The sequence below is a fragment of the Syngnathus acus genome, chromosome 24 (assembly GCF_901709675.1).
Source record: "Syngnathus acus chromosome 24, fSynAcu1.2, whole genome shotgun sequence".
In the NCBI taxonomy this organism is placed as follows: Eukaryota; Metazoa; Chordata; class Actinopteri; order Syngnathiformes; family Syngnathidae; genus Syngnathus; species Syngnathus acus.
In genome coordinates, this window is record NC_051108.1 from 3,321,852 (window position 1) to 3,339,131 (window position 17,280).

The following is a 17,280-nucleotide window of genomic DNA, read 5'->3' on the forward strand; positions in this document are numbered from 1 at the left end:
TAGTACGAGCACTGTAAATCATTGAAAAGGTGCTTTATTTTGCGTGCAGAGAAGATTGTTTTCATTTTAATTAATAAAGCTTGAATACAATTGTAAAAAGTGTGAATACATTTTCCCATAGGCGAGTGAAATGATAGAATGAATGAGAACCCAAAGCATATATTCATTTTTAAATATGCTATCATTGATTTATTATTTTTGTCGTACAAATTAAAATATTTACACATTCATTTCCGATATATTATTCACAATATTCGCGCTGGATGGGCTTCTGTTCTGGATGGTAGTTGAGTGTGGGTGTATTGCCCTCTCAAGGCTTCCGTAGGATTCCTTCACTGTCCGTGTGTTTGCGGTGACAGACCAGAATCACCGCGCACCAAACTATGGAGGAGATCAACAACATTGAAGTCGTTCCTTGCACAGACTCCGACTACCTGAAGCCTTTCAGGGTCCACTACAACCAAGTAAGCTGTCTCTCCGCGGCTGTCAAGATGCGGCTGGATGCTGCGGGTTAGCCCAACCCCCCCGCGATTCACTTTAGGAAGCTAGCACAACATCAAGACAACGCTGACCTTAAACTGTCACTGACAGCGATCATCAATAATCACGAGATACCATTTGGACCAAGACATTTGTCTTTTGTGTCCTTTATCATGCGGTAGACTAAATATAGTTCGAGAATGCTTTTGTGACATCTGACAGCCATTGCACAATTCTAGCCTAGCATGCTAGCGTTAGCCTGCTGCAGATGTTTCAATTGCTGCTCGAGCATATGTTGTAAAAATAGTTAATGTGCACGTTTAACATAATTTCTATTGTCATCATGAAAAATACGGTGTCTGGTATTAATTTTTCTATATGTTTCATATTTCCTGTTTAATATTTACTGTGTGTATCTAGGTAGACTAGCATCATGAGTTCAATCATGTTTGACCTTCGAGCTTCCTTTTCCCTGCCACTCAAGATAGGAAAAATAAGGAATTCAGTTCAAATTAATACAAAGGGAAGATTCTTGTCTTTTTTTCTGATTAGCCTATTGACCTGTTCACATCGCTTGAAGCAGCTCTTTGTAAATGTGCCCTCAAGCTCAGTTACCAACTTACCAATGGTGCTTATGGTCAGGCAAGTTTCTTTTCACCATTTGGGGTTCACACCTTTAAGCTTTTTCAAGAGAATGGTGGAACAGCTAATACGGCAGATGGGCAACAAAAGAGATGATGGTGGTGACTACCTCTCTGTTCTCCCCTCTTTTATCCTGGCCAGATCAGGATGGGCTGTTTCTGGAGTCCCCACAAAGGCTTTTCAGGCACATGGCAAAAACCTTTCATGCTGCACCTCTGCAACCTTACAATCGCGTATATTCACTCTTAAAAAATCCACTAATAGTCCGAGCCTATGAAGTGGTTCTCTTCATCATTTATGGAGGTCTGGTTTCATATCTATTACTGCAGGTGATTGTCCTTGTTGACTCTGCGAAAGGGCTTACTCACTATTGTTGCTTCATGTGAGTGTTGAATCACAAGATGCTACTTCATGCAGGCTAATTACCTTCACTTATTCATGATAATGATTTGAATTATTCATCCTCAGTAGCTTACAGCCTGTGGCCCCTTAGTCGTTCACTGAATGCACCCATTATGATCTCAAAACACATTGTTTCACTTGAATTGTTATTGAGCATATAAAAAAAAAGTTAACTGTGGTATAATATATTTTGAATATATAAGCAAAAAGATAAAAACATAGCAATTGTGTAGGAACCCTTAACTGTGATGTTTTGTTCCAGTAGTCACCATCATTTTTTTTGCACTAGACTCCAGAATAGAGGCCACAAAAATAGAGAGAATTAAATAACTTTTCTAGTATGTTTTTTTATTTTTTTTATTGGAGAGCCTGCAAAGAATTAATAAACTGACCTTTTCTTATTTCTACTTTTGGCATTAGCTGTTACAATTTATGGGTGCAACCTACTTGGTGGCATTCATGTTTTTAAAATTGCATGCCTTTTTTTTTTTTTTTTTTTAAATCCTGTGGGTTATCTTCTGATGGTTCTGTCGATACTGTGAATGCTCATCACAGGCTGTCTGTCACGCATGCTTCTTTTGTTCCTTTATCTATTCCTGATCATTAGTGGAGCAGCTGTAAAGTGTCTATGGGAGGCTTGCCGGTGAGATCCCAACTGAAGTTAAATCCCCCCAAAAAACCCGGGAGCGCATATGTTAGGAATCAAAGAGTGCTATTGAATTGGAGGACGAGTTGATTTCCCCCCCCCCTACTTTCTGCAGCAGCTGCCAGCTTTGTAGTATTGAGTGGGGTAAGCACAGTAGGTGTATGGCGCTGGTCATCGCACGTTAAGCACCTAAAAGATCAAGACGCTACGCCCCTTTCTACAATAGCCTTTCAAACAGGAGCCTGTCATGTTTGATGCCCAAAAGCCAGAGGGACCACATTCATTTCAAGCCTCCTCCGGTTTCTCTTATCCCACATAGCCGCTCGCTCCGCGTCGACTAATCACTGTGTCGTAATCCACATCGAACATGATTCTGCAGCTCTCCTGGGCCGTTTGCACCTGCCCCCCTCTCCCCTTCCTCTCAGCAAGAGGGCCAAGTAATGAGACGAACCCCACCATCTGGGAGTGGTGACAGGATCCGAGAAAAAGAATGGCTGCATTTGAGTATCATCCTATTGGTATTCCTGATTGTTGTGGGGGGGGAAAAAAATCTGTTTAAAGTTGAAGCTGGTTTATCAATCAAATTGGCTTCTTCTGTTTTGACACATTCGATTTTACTGGGGTTGATTGAACACAAAGAAAGACTGTGGCAGGCAGGTTAAGAAATGTAGGTGTTTCTGTGTGGGTGGCAAACTTGCAGGACTCAACAGGCTTCTTCAAATCTTTGCTTGTTTTGCAAGCAAGCGGGGTGCGGCTAGCTTGGCCTCACCGGAGAATTATACAATTGTTTGCGTATTAGTTGATTTTGACTGATATAAAGGCCAAAACATCGAATATTAAATCACTATCAATTCCGTTTCGCTTTTCTTTTCGGTTAATATGAGCAGTCATGATGGGATGCAACAAACGTGTCTTACAATGATGCATTTTGCACGAACGGAACTTAAGCGCCTGTCATTTCTCAGGCTTTCAAGACACCCTCGATGTGACTAACTGCTTAGGCTGCAAAAGTGCCGCCCGCCAATTTCTCCTGCTCGGCTGGGTTGCCCAGACCACGGTTATAATCGAATGTGCTAAAATAAGACGCCAGTATGTCTCATGTCAGCCTCCTCGCCGTCTGAGAAAGCCTGCCAGCATTCAGACATGAGCATATAAAAAAAAAAAAAAAAAAAAACTTCTGTTTTGATTGCATTGTGAAAATGAAATCAAGTGAATCATTTGGAAGTATTTTTAAAACAATCTCACAGCTCTCACTTTAAAATGCCAAGGCAAATTCCTGGCCACTTTGACTTGACGAGAAACACGTGAGACACTTCCCACACGCTGAACACTTGATCTCTTTTCTGCCGCTCTTTAATTGCACATTTGATGGTGTGTAATGCTGCACATCCTGTTGATGTGACAACATGACCGCAGGGCACATAAACAGCTATTTCCAACCTCTGCCATCGAAGCCCAACGACAATGGGACGTGTTTTGAGCATTTAGTCATCAGGATTCCCTCCCTGAAACTAAATCCATCTTGTAAACGCCCATCTTTTCTTTTTTGGAGACAATGCTTTCAAGTCGTTGACTTATTTTGTTATACAATGTCTCCCTATCAGTTGGTGACCTTCTGACATTAGAAGTTATTTGTCACTCCAATGTTTCCTTATTACATTTGAATAATCTCCGAAACAAGACGTTTGAGGGAACGAAGGTTCAAATGAGTCATCTTCAGATTTTCACATTTATTGCATTTACTCATGTTGCCTTGTTTCCATCTGATTTTTTCACAGAATGGCACAAAAAAGTCTTGGGACTTCATGCAAACCCACGACAGGTAAAACACTCTTTTATACCCATTAATACTTCTATAATAATAATGCTGAAGTTTGCGTCTCAGATCATTTAAGCTTCCTTTCCTCTACTACTGACCCCAAACAGAGGTCCACACGAAAAATAGTCCTGCTGAGACCAAAACCTGTATTTCGAAGACGAAATAGCTAACTTGTCCCAAGGTGTAAACTTTGCCAAAATATTATTTCTTGTTTTGACATGTAATGAATGGGCCAAAATTTGTTTTGCATTTCTGTTTAAGTGGCCATTACAGTTGACCCTCAGAAGTTATGTCTACACTCTAGATGTGAAGGTAAATAATGGGAAAAAAAAAATGAATGTTGTTGGTCTTTGCACAATATAATAGACTATAACAAGGTGTTAGCTTATCAGTGTTATTATATATCGCTTCCGTCTTTGGTTTGTTCCAAAATCTGCGATCCTAAAGTCACTCAGGACGGACTTGTTCGCTCAGTACTTTGGGAGGCATTACCGTATTTTCCGCACTATAAGGCGCACCGGATTATAAGGCGCACCTTCAATAAATGGCCCATTTTAAAACTTTGTCCATATATAAGGCGCACCGGATTATAAGGCGCACCTTCAATGAATGGCCCATTTTAAAACTTTGTCCATATATAAGATATATACATTTGGCCCGCGGGCCGGACTTTGGACACGCCTGCTGTAGTGGCTCAATATTGGTCCATATATAAGGCGCACCTGATTATAAGGCGCACTGTCGGCTTTTGAGAAAATTGGAGGATTTTAGGTGCGCCTTATAGTGCGGAATATACGGTACTTTAAGCATTGTACACAAATATGAAAAGAGCCAGGAAGTGAGGTGTGGTTGCTCACAACTTGGATGTAACTCTTCATTTGTTTTTGGTCAAGGACAACACTTTCTCCTCACTGGTGCCACACGAATGAAAGCTCACGAAAGCACAAAATGCCAACAATTGTTGACTGGAGTCTAACACTCCACTTTCTGCTTTGAGACCATTTTAGGGAAAAGGAAAAACACCCACCTTAATTACCATGACTGCAACGACCACAGAATGTTCTAAGGGACGCTACGATAAACATCCACCAGTGCCACAAAAACATGTGTGCACTTGGTGGGTAGAGTCCCATTGTGTTGTTATTTTGACACCTTTGTGTTAGCGGTAACAGACTGGTGCTTTCCAAGAAACCAGAGGAAAAAATATGTTCTTAACAAATCCGCCGTGCATGCCGAGAACTCTTTGAATAACATTATGCCCGCCATCTTATTTTGCGTAAAAAAATAAATACAAAATACAGTCACTGTTTTGGTACTTAACACCAGTATTCACCTTAGACCCGCTGTCCACATGTCCCACCTTTATCCTACCGTCTACTTTAAAGCCCCTTTGAGACGGTAGCACGATTAACGATGCATGGAAAGTCCCAAGCGTCTTGGTATAACCATTCGAGCATTTTGTCTGTGGAAAGCTGCAGGAGAGTTGTAATGGTGTGGAACACTTCGAAAAGACCCAGAGCTACCTCAAGGGACAGCTTCTATGCCTCCAGGCTACATGTCCTACTTTTTATTTTTGCCTCAATCTGTTGCTGCATAATCGTATCTATAACCCAGCTCGGTGGCGCTTCTGTTTTGTGACCTTGTATTCCAGCTGTAAGCATTTGCAAATGGTGCTAATTGCTCGAATGCAATGATATGAGGAGCTGACCAAAAAGTACGTCGTTAGTTCGAAGCAAGTTGCGTAAGGTCCTTTCATCATGGGAATCATTTCCTCCTGCCTCGGACACATCCGCTTTCCCAACAAAAGGCTTGCAGTCTCCCCAGGCGGTGGCCGTCTGTCACATCCACATGCAGCAACCATGCAATACCTGGGGGGGGGGGGCAATGGCTTGGCAAATCATTGTAGCGTTTCTGAAGCCTCATTAAAAACACAAGATCATGGTTTTATGGTCTACACATTTGCGTAAGATCATCATTGCATTAACCAGTTTAAAAACAGTTCTTGACAACTGCAAAAAATATTCACGTTTATTTTCGACTTCTTGCCTGTTTGATCTATTTGCCTAAAAGCTTTGTATCCCCCCCCCCTCATTTCTCCTCAGTGTATCCGTGCTGTTATTCAACACCACCTCCCACTGTTTTGTTCTCGTCAAGCAGTTCCGTCCAGGTATGTTTTTTTTTTTTTCTTGCCCCACCAGCTTTGGAGCACACAAATCTAACGTACCCTGGGGTCTGGCTGATTTATGTTCCATGTGAGATTTTGATTGTTAACCACTTTCACCGATAGCGTCGTACATTTTCAAATCCCGTCGATTCATGTAGATTGGAGCAACAATGCTTAAGAGCCCCACCTCCTTTGTTACACAATGCCAGAGACAGTTTCACACTGCACGGTTTTAAATTCAAGGAAGTCTGGGTATTGATATGTTTTCCTGCTCGTATTCCTCAGATAATAATAATAATAATAATGTTCCCTTAATCTGGATCTTGACATTTGTGTTCAACCTGAGGCTTCATGCCTATCAATTTGTCAACAAGAATAATGTTGATGGGAAAGTGTAGCGAAATAAATAAACATGGAGATTAATATTTGCGCCGATTCTACAGCTGTATACATGTGTGAGTGGGAAAGGAGCAAGACGCAAGCATCTCAAGCCACTGAAAAGACAGAGGAGGGGGCCACCGAAGCCTCAGACTCGGAGAGTCGGGAAGGCCAGGCGGACACAGAGGTGGGGGGCTCGTCCGCGTTGCCTCCGGTGGCCATGGGCATCACGTACGAGTTGTGCGCCGGGCTGGTGGACAAACCCAACCTCTCCTTGGAAGAGATCGCCAGACAGGAAGTGCTGGAGGAATGTGGCTATGATGTGCCCGCTTCGAAACTCAAGCGGATTACTTCTTACAGGTGAGCACTGGGTTAAAAAACAACAACAACACACCGTAGTTGGAGTGCAGAAAATACATTTCGAAATTGTGCTTGTATGCCGCAATATTCTTTTGGTGGTGCGAAGAGGAAGGAAGCATCATGTGAGCCATCCATCATTTTCAACATTATTAGAAAGCTGCAGGAGAAAAACAATCCCACATTCGACAGCCGCACCTGCACAGCCGTGACTGGTGGCTCTCATAACTCTTCTTTTGATTTGACTCCGGCGCCTCCTCCAGCTTTGTTGGTGTAGTCTATGGTCGATATTACGTGTGGGCCTCTTCCATTTAATAGATAGGTATCACCTTAACCCTCATGACCCTTATGAGGGCGCTTTTGACGGAAGTGCGGCAAAGCTGAATGCGCAGGTCGGAGCCTGCTGTGATGATTTAGTGTGGCGGCTAAATGGGCTTTGTTGCGCTTTATAAATCCGGAATGACATGTCTGACGTTGGACAGGATATTTGGGGTAGCAACTGCTACAAGATATCTGATGCATCAGATAACTACGCTTATCTCTAGTCTGTGCTTTTAACAATAGTCACATTATTTTTTGCAGGACGGGACTAAGAGTGTGGTCACAGTGTGATTTGTAGAATCCCCCTAAAAATACAGCCTGAATTTATTCCGCCCTGTTTTGTCTCCAGGTCCGGCGTGGGCGTGACGGGTTCCAAGCAGACCATGTTTTATGCCGAGGTATCCGACGACAATTGCGTGAGCGCAGGCGGAGGTGATCCGCGGGAGGGCGAGTTCATTGAGGTAGTCAAAGTACCGTTGCACGAAGCCATGACCTTTGCCTACAATGAGCGCATTCCCAAAACCATGGGTGTCATATTTAGCTTCATATGGTTCCATAACAATATGTCTCCTAAGTACAAGATCTCCACCAATGTGTAACTACTATTAACTTTTATGTCCAACACTGGCCCAGCGCAGCTACTCACATCCTCATGCCATCACCTCTATTATTATTATTATCATTATTTAAAATTATTTGGGAGACTGGTTGACATATGCCAACGTGCATTTTTTTTTTTTTTTACATTTTGCCCTTTTTTTTATGTTCTCCATACTTTTCTTCAAAGCAAACTGCCTCAATAGGCTCTCTTGCACTTTTCTCATGTTATTATCGATGACTTTTGTTTGTTTTTCAATATATGGCACCGTTCATCCAAAATGGCTGCATATCACTGTTTTTATATGCCGGCCCGAGAGTAAATGAATGATCAGCTGCTTTCTTGAGGCATCATAGCCTGCATTTACAGAGCCATAATTCGTTTTGTCGATTTCCTTTTTATGCTGTCAAGTCATCGCTTCAGAGCAGAGTCTCTGCTGAGCAACCTTGTGCACCCGGTTGGTTTCAAAACGTGCCCTTGAAAACCTTTATTACTCAAATTGTGGTCCAAAACATTCATTCCAAAAAAACTGTGCTCGCCATGGTAATTGTACTGTGTTGTTAGCAAAGCCTCAAATCATTTCTTAGTTTCTAACAACGAAGAAATCATGCCAAAACAAAAACAATCAACCCAGAGGACATTTGTATTTGTAAAGTGAAAATGAATTTTGCTGCATTTACACATGGATACTATCTGCTAAAAAGCTCAGGTCCAATTATTAAATTGCTTATTCCTATTCAGGGAGAATCTCTGTGATGATGACCAGCATTTAACAAACTTATTTGCAGCAAAATTTTCAATCTTCTCAATATCTGTGAAAAAGGGCTTGGTACCACATTGTCTTGTTCTGCATGCAAGGGGGGGGGCAAGGAATTTCTTACTAGACATTGTAGACGTTTGGTGGTACAGATTCAAATGACCTCAAATACATTCTGATAATCAGATCATAAAGGTTTGACTGCTGACTGATCGGAGTGACTGCAAGATGACATTTCGGACTTAAGTTTGGAAATGCTATATGCTGTACCTATGTAAAAGTGAGAATTATTCGTTGTTTTGGGAAATTGTAAAAAAAAAAAAAAGAACACAACTGTGACTGATCCCCTGATGACAATCGACATTTAAGCTATAAGGTAATTTACTATATTAAAATCATCCAAAATGTATTCCAAGTATAAGCAATAGTGTTGTTTCAGGTGTCCTGGTGCACTGTTTGAGGTCGAAATGCATTGTTCGAACCTGCAACCAACCATACCGATATTTTCCAAACGCGCTTCCGAGCCATACCTTGACACAGGGTTGAACGTTCAGCTTTAGTTTGATGACTACTGAGGCACTCAAGCAATCAAATTGTGCAAAACAAAGTGTGCTAACGTGCTAAAAAAACAGTTGCATCACAAATATATAATGAGAACATCATTAGCTGACCATTTCGCGGCGGGGTGGGGGGGGGAGGATTAGGTTGACTTGACATATTAAATTGGTTTTCCTTCTGATTTGCTATTAAATGTAATCTGAAGCGTTCTATTAAAGAGCAGTCTATTTATGTGCCTGTAAGATGTAGTTTTGTTCTGCCTTTACAAAGATGTCCACCCCCTCCTTCCACAAATCTATACGATCCCGTTTGACTTAATTTTCCGTTTATCCGTATTCATCCCGGCGGACATTTGCACCGTGCAATTGTGTGTTCGACAAGCCATTTTTCACCGTATAAAGTGACTTCCCCCCCCCCCCCCCCCCCCCTTCTAAAAGCCATACGCTCCCTCTCTTAAAGCTAACACGATAATTGAGGTAGATACTTGTGTCATCCATTGTTGCATAAGGTGAAAAGGACCACGAGCTCAATGCTAAGGGCAATTCTACCTCCATCACTCAGGCATGAAACATAACTATTTTGTGCCTGTTTGCTGTCTACAAAGCGCTGACATATCCAAATTTCAGCATCACATTAGAAATTTCCAAAACGATTACATTCAATAACACCAGATTTCCGTGTTTAGTGTCCCCCATGATTATGCTGTAGTTGTTTCTTTAACTGATTTATTTCAATCTGTTTCCAAGTCGCTTCAGTATTTTTTATTTTCTTTTTTTTAAATAAGGTGCTATGTGTAGTGTTTGTAAACTGAGACCGGTGGCGTCCGGTTGAATTAGGAGTCGAGACGTGGGTGTTGCAGTTCATTCAAAAACTCTGAGCCGCAACTATTAATTAATTTGTCTAATTACACAGCACAGCTATATTTTCTTTTCTGTTTTTTTAGCAAACTTGTAGCTGGATTTACACATACAACAGAGTGGTAGTCTGCTATAAAACTTTTCCTTGTGCAAGCTCATGTTATCAGAAATACAAAATATTTTTTTTAAATCACAAGATCAATCAAAAAACGTGTTTTTGTGTATTTCTTTTCTGGTGTTGCAGACGGAGCTCTTCTTTTTTTTTTTTTTTTTTAAAAAGAAGTATTTTCTCAAACACATGCATACATGTTTCACACTTGATTAAGAGTGTTTGATCTTTGTGGATGTTGTTTTTCTGTAATGTTACAAATCTGTTCAATTTAATTACCTAAATGTTAATATATTATACTTTTAGAACATGATTCTTGGTACCAACAAATCGTGTACCAGTATACTGTATTTAAGTATGATATCTTGCATGTGCACTTACTGTGATGGAATAAACTGCATTAAGTTTAAATAAAATGGGTTGGATACCCCAAAATAATTTTTTTCATTTTTTTATATTTCTGAAGAACACACTGAAGGCAAGTTGATATACAGTGATCCCTCGCTACTTCGCGTTTCGTTTATCGAGGCTTCACTACATCGCGGATTTTTTCCCCAAAATTAAAAAAACATTTAAATGTCAAACTAAAACTTCTAAATTGAGGAAACATGTGTCTAACCTTTAGGACAATGTAGTATTGCTCCAAATGTTCGTTTACATTCCTTTAGAAGTTCGTTTTCGAGTGTTAGCAGTGGCACGATCGCGAATTAGCATCTTTCCGCTAACTCGTTAGCCTGCCCAGTACTTCTTGTTGGTGACCGTACTTTGCGGATTTCACTTATCGCGGGTGGTTTTTGGAACCAATTATCCACGATAAATGAGGGATTACTGTATTTATTATTCTTTGTTGTACAAATGTATATTATTACAATTCACATCGGATGTATGCGTCTCAAATTTGATCTCCGTATGACTAAAACTCTCCACAGCACTTTCTGTTCAACTCCACAACCATTTGCAACACCTTGCATGCATCATTGTACGTAGATACGACCAAACTAGGTGTGACATTGCACATTTATGCAAAGAATCCCTCCGTGCAAACACAAGTGAATGTAAACTATCTTCATAATTTAATCTTGACAGGTATCGTTTTCCAAGAATGAACGTGTGGTTTTATGATGTTATCATTCGATGCACGAAGACAAAATAAAGCTCTTGGGAAACAAGACGACAACTTTCTTAGGAGTCATTGTCAGTGGTGCAAGATCACCATGTTGTGACTTAACCAGTTGCAAGGCTTCTATTGTTCGTAACTTACCGTATGTATTATTTCCTGAAGAGCATTCCATCTTTTGTAACATACTTCTCTTGAGCTCTGCGATGTGTGTTGCTTGGGAACAAGATAGCAAAAGATGTGCTCTGATTATCATGCTTATACTTAAGAATCTTTTCATACAAATCAGGATCATAAAAAAAAAACACAAAATCCGGTCTGACAAATTTTATGCTCTATTTTTATGAAGAGTCAGAGAGTCTAAGGAAGTAGCCAGAGTAACAAGGTGTGTTTTCTTTTTGTGAACATCAAAATCGAAAGAGAAAATTCTTGAGACGCTCCTGAATGAGGCTGTTTAGTTAGTGACATTCCACAATTCGTCATTGTACTCAACAGAGATGCGATTGCTATTTGTTCTGTTCACCACATGTACAATTACAGCACTTGATTTTTTTCTCCTATCAACCGGCCCCGTCACATTCAAAGCCCAAAGGTTCCCTGGAATTCTGCACATCGCCATTATAACTTGAGCAGCACAACCCATTGCGTGCTTTCATGTTGTAACAGGACACATGGGATGTCTCCATTCTCCAGAGACCATCTGAAGCCTGGCAGATGGATTACCTTGTCAGTGTGACCCTTTCACAATTGGGAATTAAGATGCCCATTGACAGGAAGATCCACCTCCACAGTTGACGCAATTCCACCGCACTCCCCATCTGTATGCAAATGAGACCTTGTATGGGCAAAGGGTGTGTGTATTTCACGCCTTTATTTTCCATTACACACTTATTGTTTTCCCATGATATAGATATGTACAAGGGCTATTATTTCTTCTACCCAGAATGTAACTTTTGGGACTGCAGAAAGCTGGAGCCCATCCCAGCTGACTTTGGGAGAAAGGCAGACTACACCCTGGCGTGGGAAGTCAACCCACGCTGCCTGAGCGGAAGTCACGCAAATCCCGTTATACAATCGGTGACTTACTTTATTGTCTTAAAATTCCGACGCTAATATCATGCAGGATTTTTTATTTTTTTTCCTTTTTAGTACATACGTATATGCATGTACAAATCTTGGCTCAGGGCTTTTTTATTTTTCTGGGGATTTTGCATGTTGTACATGTGCTTGCATATTCCGCCTTCCTTGCATTCCAAAAACATGCATGTTAGGTTAATTATAGACTCAATGGATGGTTGTTTGTTTATATGTGGCTTGCGACTTCTGGTGACCAGTCTGGGGTGAACTCCGCCTCAAGTCCAAAGTCAGCCTAGGATAGGCTCTAGGACACCAGTCACCCAAATGCGGGCAAGCATAATGGAAAATGAATGGGTGGGCGGAATATTCATGTTTGGTGCGGCCCAAGCATTCCTTCAACTGAATGTGAAAGTTTATACAAATTAAGATTTTGGCATCGTTGGAAGTATGTGTTCCCTTATGTTTCAAGTTACCGTATTTTCCGGGCTATAAGGCGCATCTAAAAACCTAAGATTTTCTCAAAAGCCGACAGTGCGCCTTATAGTCCAGTGCGCCTTATATATGGACCAAATTCCTAAATTTAAACTGGCCCGAAGCATTGTGTCATGAAATCAATCATAAGTGGCCCGCTGAAGACTATGAATCATGAATCAAAAAGACTATGGATCATTATTTTGTGATTATAAAGTCATTTGTTGCATCTGAAGTTGAAATAAAAAAGATAAAATGGAGAATGATTTGATTTGGATTAAAAATCTGACATGATGCATCAATGGCGCACCTTATATAAGGACAAAGTTTTAAAACGGCCATTCATTGAAGGTGCGCCTTATAGTCCGGTGCGCCTTATAGTCCGGAAAATACGATATATGAATTATGTTATGCACTAAAAAGCACTGTAATATTGGCCCACTTGAATTCAGCCCTTGAGGACAAGTTTGCCAAGGGCTAAAAAATGCTAACTATCTTCTGGAAGAAGTAGTAGTTCTGGAGGAGGTTCTGAATATCTACTAAAAATCATGCCGAGTATTTCATTATCCAACAATTTGAAGAGGAACATCTGCAAATTCCAAACAAGCTCAAGGTAACATTTTCATGGTACACGTTTGGCAGCACATTTTCACAAAATCCAATCCAAATGCATATTGTAATCTACATTTTCATCTATCCACACCTAAAAGTAGAAACACTGTTGGTCTCTCTTGCAGTTGGGTCATGACCTCATGGATTAACATGCTTTGAGGAAGAGCAGCGGGTGAGCGACCGACTGGTCCAGCCGTAGATAAGAACCGAGGTGAATGCTGACAACCTGTTTCTTCTTTGAAAACAACCAAAGCTTACTTACGGTTTGAGGTTTTGTTTCATTTTTTGCAAGCCGGTGAGTTGTGCTAAGCGTCTGTTGTTGCTTATCAGTCTATTTACGAGCGTCCCGAGCTTTACCTGAAGGGGTGGATGGTACGGGCTAATGTCTGTTTGCGTGCCTCCACATGTGGAAGGAGGTTGTCTTATCAGTGATGTTCAGACTGCTGAGAAAATTGACAAAGTGCTACATTTCCTCTTTATCCATAGCATCCATGCTCAAAATGGATGACATTTGATAGATTAGGTTAATAAAATTGGGTCAAATTTTATAAAAAAAATTATAAATAAATGTTTGTTATATTTTTTAATTTTTATAACTTTGAGGAAATGACAATGTCATTATAAAAATTATAAATACATTTTTAATTTTTATATATTTGTTTTATTTTTATAACTTTGAGGAAATGACTGTCATGAAAATTCAGCTCAGTGAGTATCCAAAGCGTTCTGTCACGTGGGAAGGATTATTATTATTATTTTTTTTTTTTAAATCTGTTTATACAGAGGTTAACCATCATCCGTGAATAGATTGCGTTCAACCGTTTGTTATCTTTTCTAGCTAGGTAAGGGAGCAAAATATTCATGTTATCTTGACATTTAACACAATATAACACGTCGAGTAAATGCCCTTTATTAGCGTGTTCCAAATATCTGACGAGTGTGTGTACGGCTCACAAGGAAGGGTGCTCAGCCGTCATCTCGTGTGAAAAATCCATTCGAGTGTATCATGCAAGATATTTTGAATGGCATTATTGTCATCCACTTGCTTAACTGGCTAACATGTTTGTCTATGGGTAGGGCTGCAAACTTAATAGCATGCAAATATGCATTTCCCGTTTGTTTGGGAAAGTTTTCCTCTTTGAACAGCAACATTTCACACAGGCTGGCGAGCTGGCTGGCTGTCTCGCTGAATGAAACCTGAGCTTTTCTGCATGACGGCAAACAAATGCATACAGTACCACCAGCAGAGCAGAACATAAGGGTAGGAAAAAGATACCTGTGTGTGTCAATGGTGACCACATGTCTCCTCTTATCTCAGCGGAACTGCCATTTCCACACACTTGATAGCTCAGTCAACCATGGGAACCAAAAGAAAAGGGCAGTCAACTTGACGCACCAGGTTCTTCAACATTGGAATAAATACCTTACCCATTAATAAATTGTATGGTCAGGTAGTTTAAAATTTAGCTCGGATGAAAATGGGTGATGAGGCCAAAGAAAATCTCGACTTTTATTCGTCATAGCACGAAAGAAGGCAGTTGCTATGCTGCACAGTAAAACATAAAAAGGATTTTATTTTCATTTTACCTGAAGACTGCTACCGCAAAAATAAAGGCAAGCATGATAACACGACAAAGAATGCGGTATGGCAGCTCCGAGATGAAAAAATACATTTGAATTCATGAAAAATGTAGGGTACCTGCAGCTGACACTTGCGGGATACCAAAATAAGTTGTCATTATTTCTTCCTTATTCACACCATTCAAGATACTACCGTTCTGAAATTGTTCGACCAAATCCTATATTGATACTGAATCAGATCAGACTAGAAAAGCTTGAAAGATTTTCAAACATCGAAATGACATCGTTGACCTATTTACAGAACAAACAATTGAACCTTTATTGTGAAGTGTTAATCTCCTCACAAAATAAAAAGTGCAGAAGAAACAATATAACAATATAATGAAGCGGAAGGAAAGGAGGGGAAAAAAAACATCAAATTACCAAACAAAGCCACTCTATTATTTCATTCTTTCACACCACAATTTTGCCGTACATGCTATTGTACTAAAGAGGGGAAGGGTGGTGTTGGCCAGGAAACATATATCAATGATGCTGAAACCTACAACCCTGAGGTCACCACTCAAGGCCATTTATTATTCAAAGTTAAAATCACCCACAGGGAGAATAAACTGCTTTTGGGTCCAAGTGGTGACACTTAAATCATTTTTTTTTTGTCTTTAACATGACTTGTGTTCCCACTAAAACTAATCAACCAAATTATTAAATACATTTGATGAATTATTACCATGGGTGACATGCAAATATTTGCATAAACTCCAGACTTGCTTGGTAATATTAGAGCTTGTTTAAAACCTAAAGAAGCCATGCTGCCACTAAACCCCTCCAACACACACACACACACACACACACACACACACACACACACACACACACACACACACACACACACACACACACACACACACACACACACACACACACACACACACACACACACACACACACACACACACACAGGCGAGACCCCAAAAGAGAGATAAAAGAGAATGGGCCCCGTCACTCGTATACGCGTGCACACACACACACACACACACACACACACACACATACACACACGCACACACACTGAGATCTGAAAAGAGGAAAGCCATGAAAAATGGATGAGAGAAGAAATCCACTTCACCTCCCCCTTGGAGGCTGACAAACCCCCCACAGTGCTCCTACTCATCATCCCTTCTCCTCCTACCCATACACAGTCCTACAATTACATTTCAGGATTTTATTTTGTATGTTTTGTTGTATGTTAACATGTTTTGTGAATGTCCGTTTTGTTGAGTGTTTATTTAACTACTTTTGCGTTTGTTAGCAGGGTACTTCCTAGTTCGTGGAGGATGTTCAGACTGATGGGGACCATTGGGCTTCTGCAGTGGCTCATGCGGTAAAGAAAAAAAAAGAAAAATCCTGTTTGTGCACATTTATTCACATCCACAACAACATTACGTGGATTCTTCTTTGGACTGCATTTCACCCCCCCCCCCCCCCCCCCCTCCTTACGAAGTTAAATGAAACTCAATGTTTTCTCTTTTGTTTAATGATTCTCCGTATGCCTCGTCCTCGTGCGAAAATGACTGCTGTGAAGCGGATGTGTCCATATTGCGCTCTTGGAATGCTGGCTAAAAGATATTTCGGGCGGTCCTTGCATATGCCATTTTGAGGTTATGAAAAGTACGCAGTAAACTAGTTTGTGCAGTGGCATAAGAATGGCATGTGGCAAAAGAAGGCACGCTCACCACTGAATTCAGTTTTTTTCCATTTCAATTCTTTTTCTTTATAGTCTGTTTTATAAAGCTATTTACTACTAAAATTCTGATTAGCAGTGGTTCATCGCCATAGGAACGTAATTCCAATGTAAATAGGGAAAACCCTTTATTCAATGAATAATTGTATTTTTAATGTAGATACTACATTATCTCTGATGGCAAACAAATATTGACTTTCAAATCAAACATGATACAGTATATTGTTTTTATTCACAGACAATACAGACGAATTAACATTTGGTCAGAAATTCAGCTTTGTGTATGTTACTTGTATAAATGTAAATTACACTTCGGCACAAAAAGTAAAAAAAATAATGTATTAAAATTATTTAATCCCCCGCTTCATACCACAACTATCTTGGCACAATTATAGCAACCATGAGTATTTTTGACAAAGGTTTTGTCGGCCCTGACCTTTCAACATTGGATGCTTTAAAGCAAATGAATGAAAAGCGATCCGTCCATAACATATTTCATCGGGAACCACAGAAGGCACACCCACATTGTTCCTCCACCGCTCAAAGCTAGGTGTGACAACTTAAAGCACTCAAATGCACTTATGGCTGTGTGT

At 40.3% G+C, this 17,280-nt stretch overlaps 1 protein-coding gene across 1 annotated transcript; it reads left to right on the plus strand.

Annotated features, from left to right (window-relative positions):
- Positions 1-306: 306 nt before the first annotated feature.
- nudt14 (nudix (nucleoside diphosphate linked moiety X)-type motif 14) lies at positions 307-10,524 on the plus strand. Its single transcript, XM_037244690.1, has 5 exons — positions 307-464; positions 3,949-3,992; positions 6,092-6,156; positions 6,597-6,891; positions 7,559-10,524. The coding sequence occupies exons 1-5, from the start codon at positions 384-386 to the stop codon at positions 7,806-7,808; spliced, it is 735 nt and encodes a 244-aa protein (XP_037100585.1). The 5' UTR covers positions 307-383; the 3' UTR covers positions 7,809-10,524.
- The last annotated feature ends 6,756 nt before the right edge of the window (positions 10,525-17,280 follow it).

Bases quoted from the DNA above. Each gene is read 5' to 3' on its own strand.
- nudt14 (XM_037244690.1), top strand. From the start codon at position 384: ATGGAGGAGATCAACAACATTGAAGTCGTTCCTTGCACAGACTCCGAC. The intron at 465-3,948 runs GTAAGCTGTCTC...ATTTTTTCACAG, and splicing joins TCAGGGTCCACTACAACCAA to AATGGCACAAAAAAGTCTTG. The intron at 6,157-6,596 runs GTATGTTTTTTT...CCGATTCTACAG, and splicing joins CGTCAAGCAGTTCCGTCCAG to CTGTATACATGTGTGAGTGG.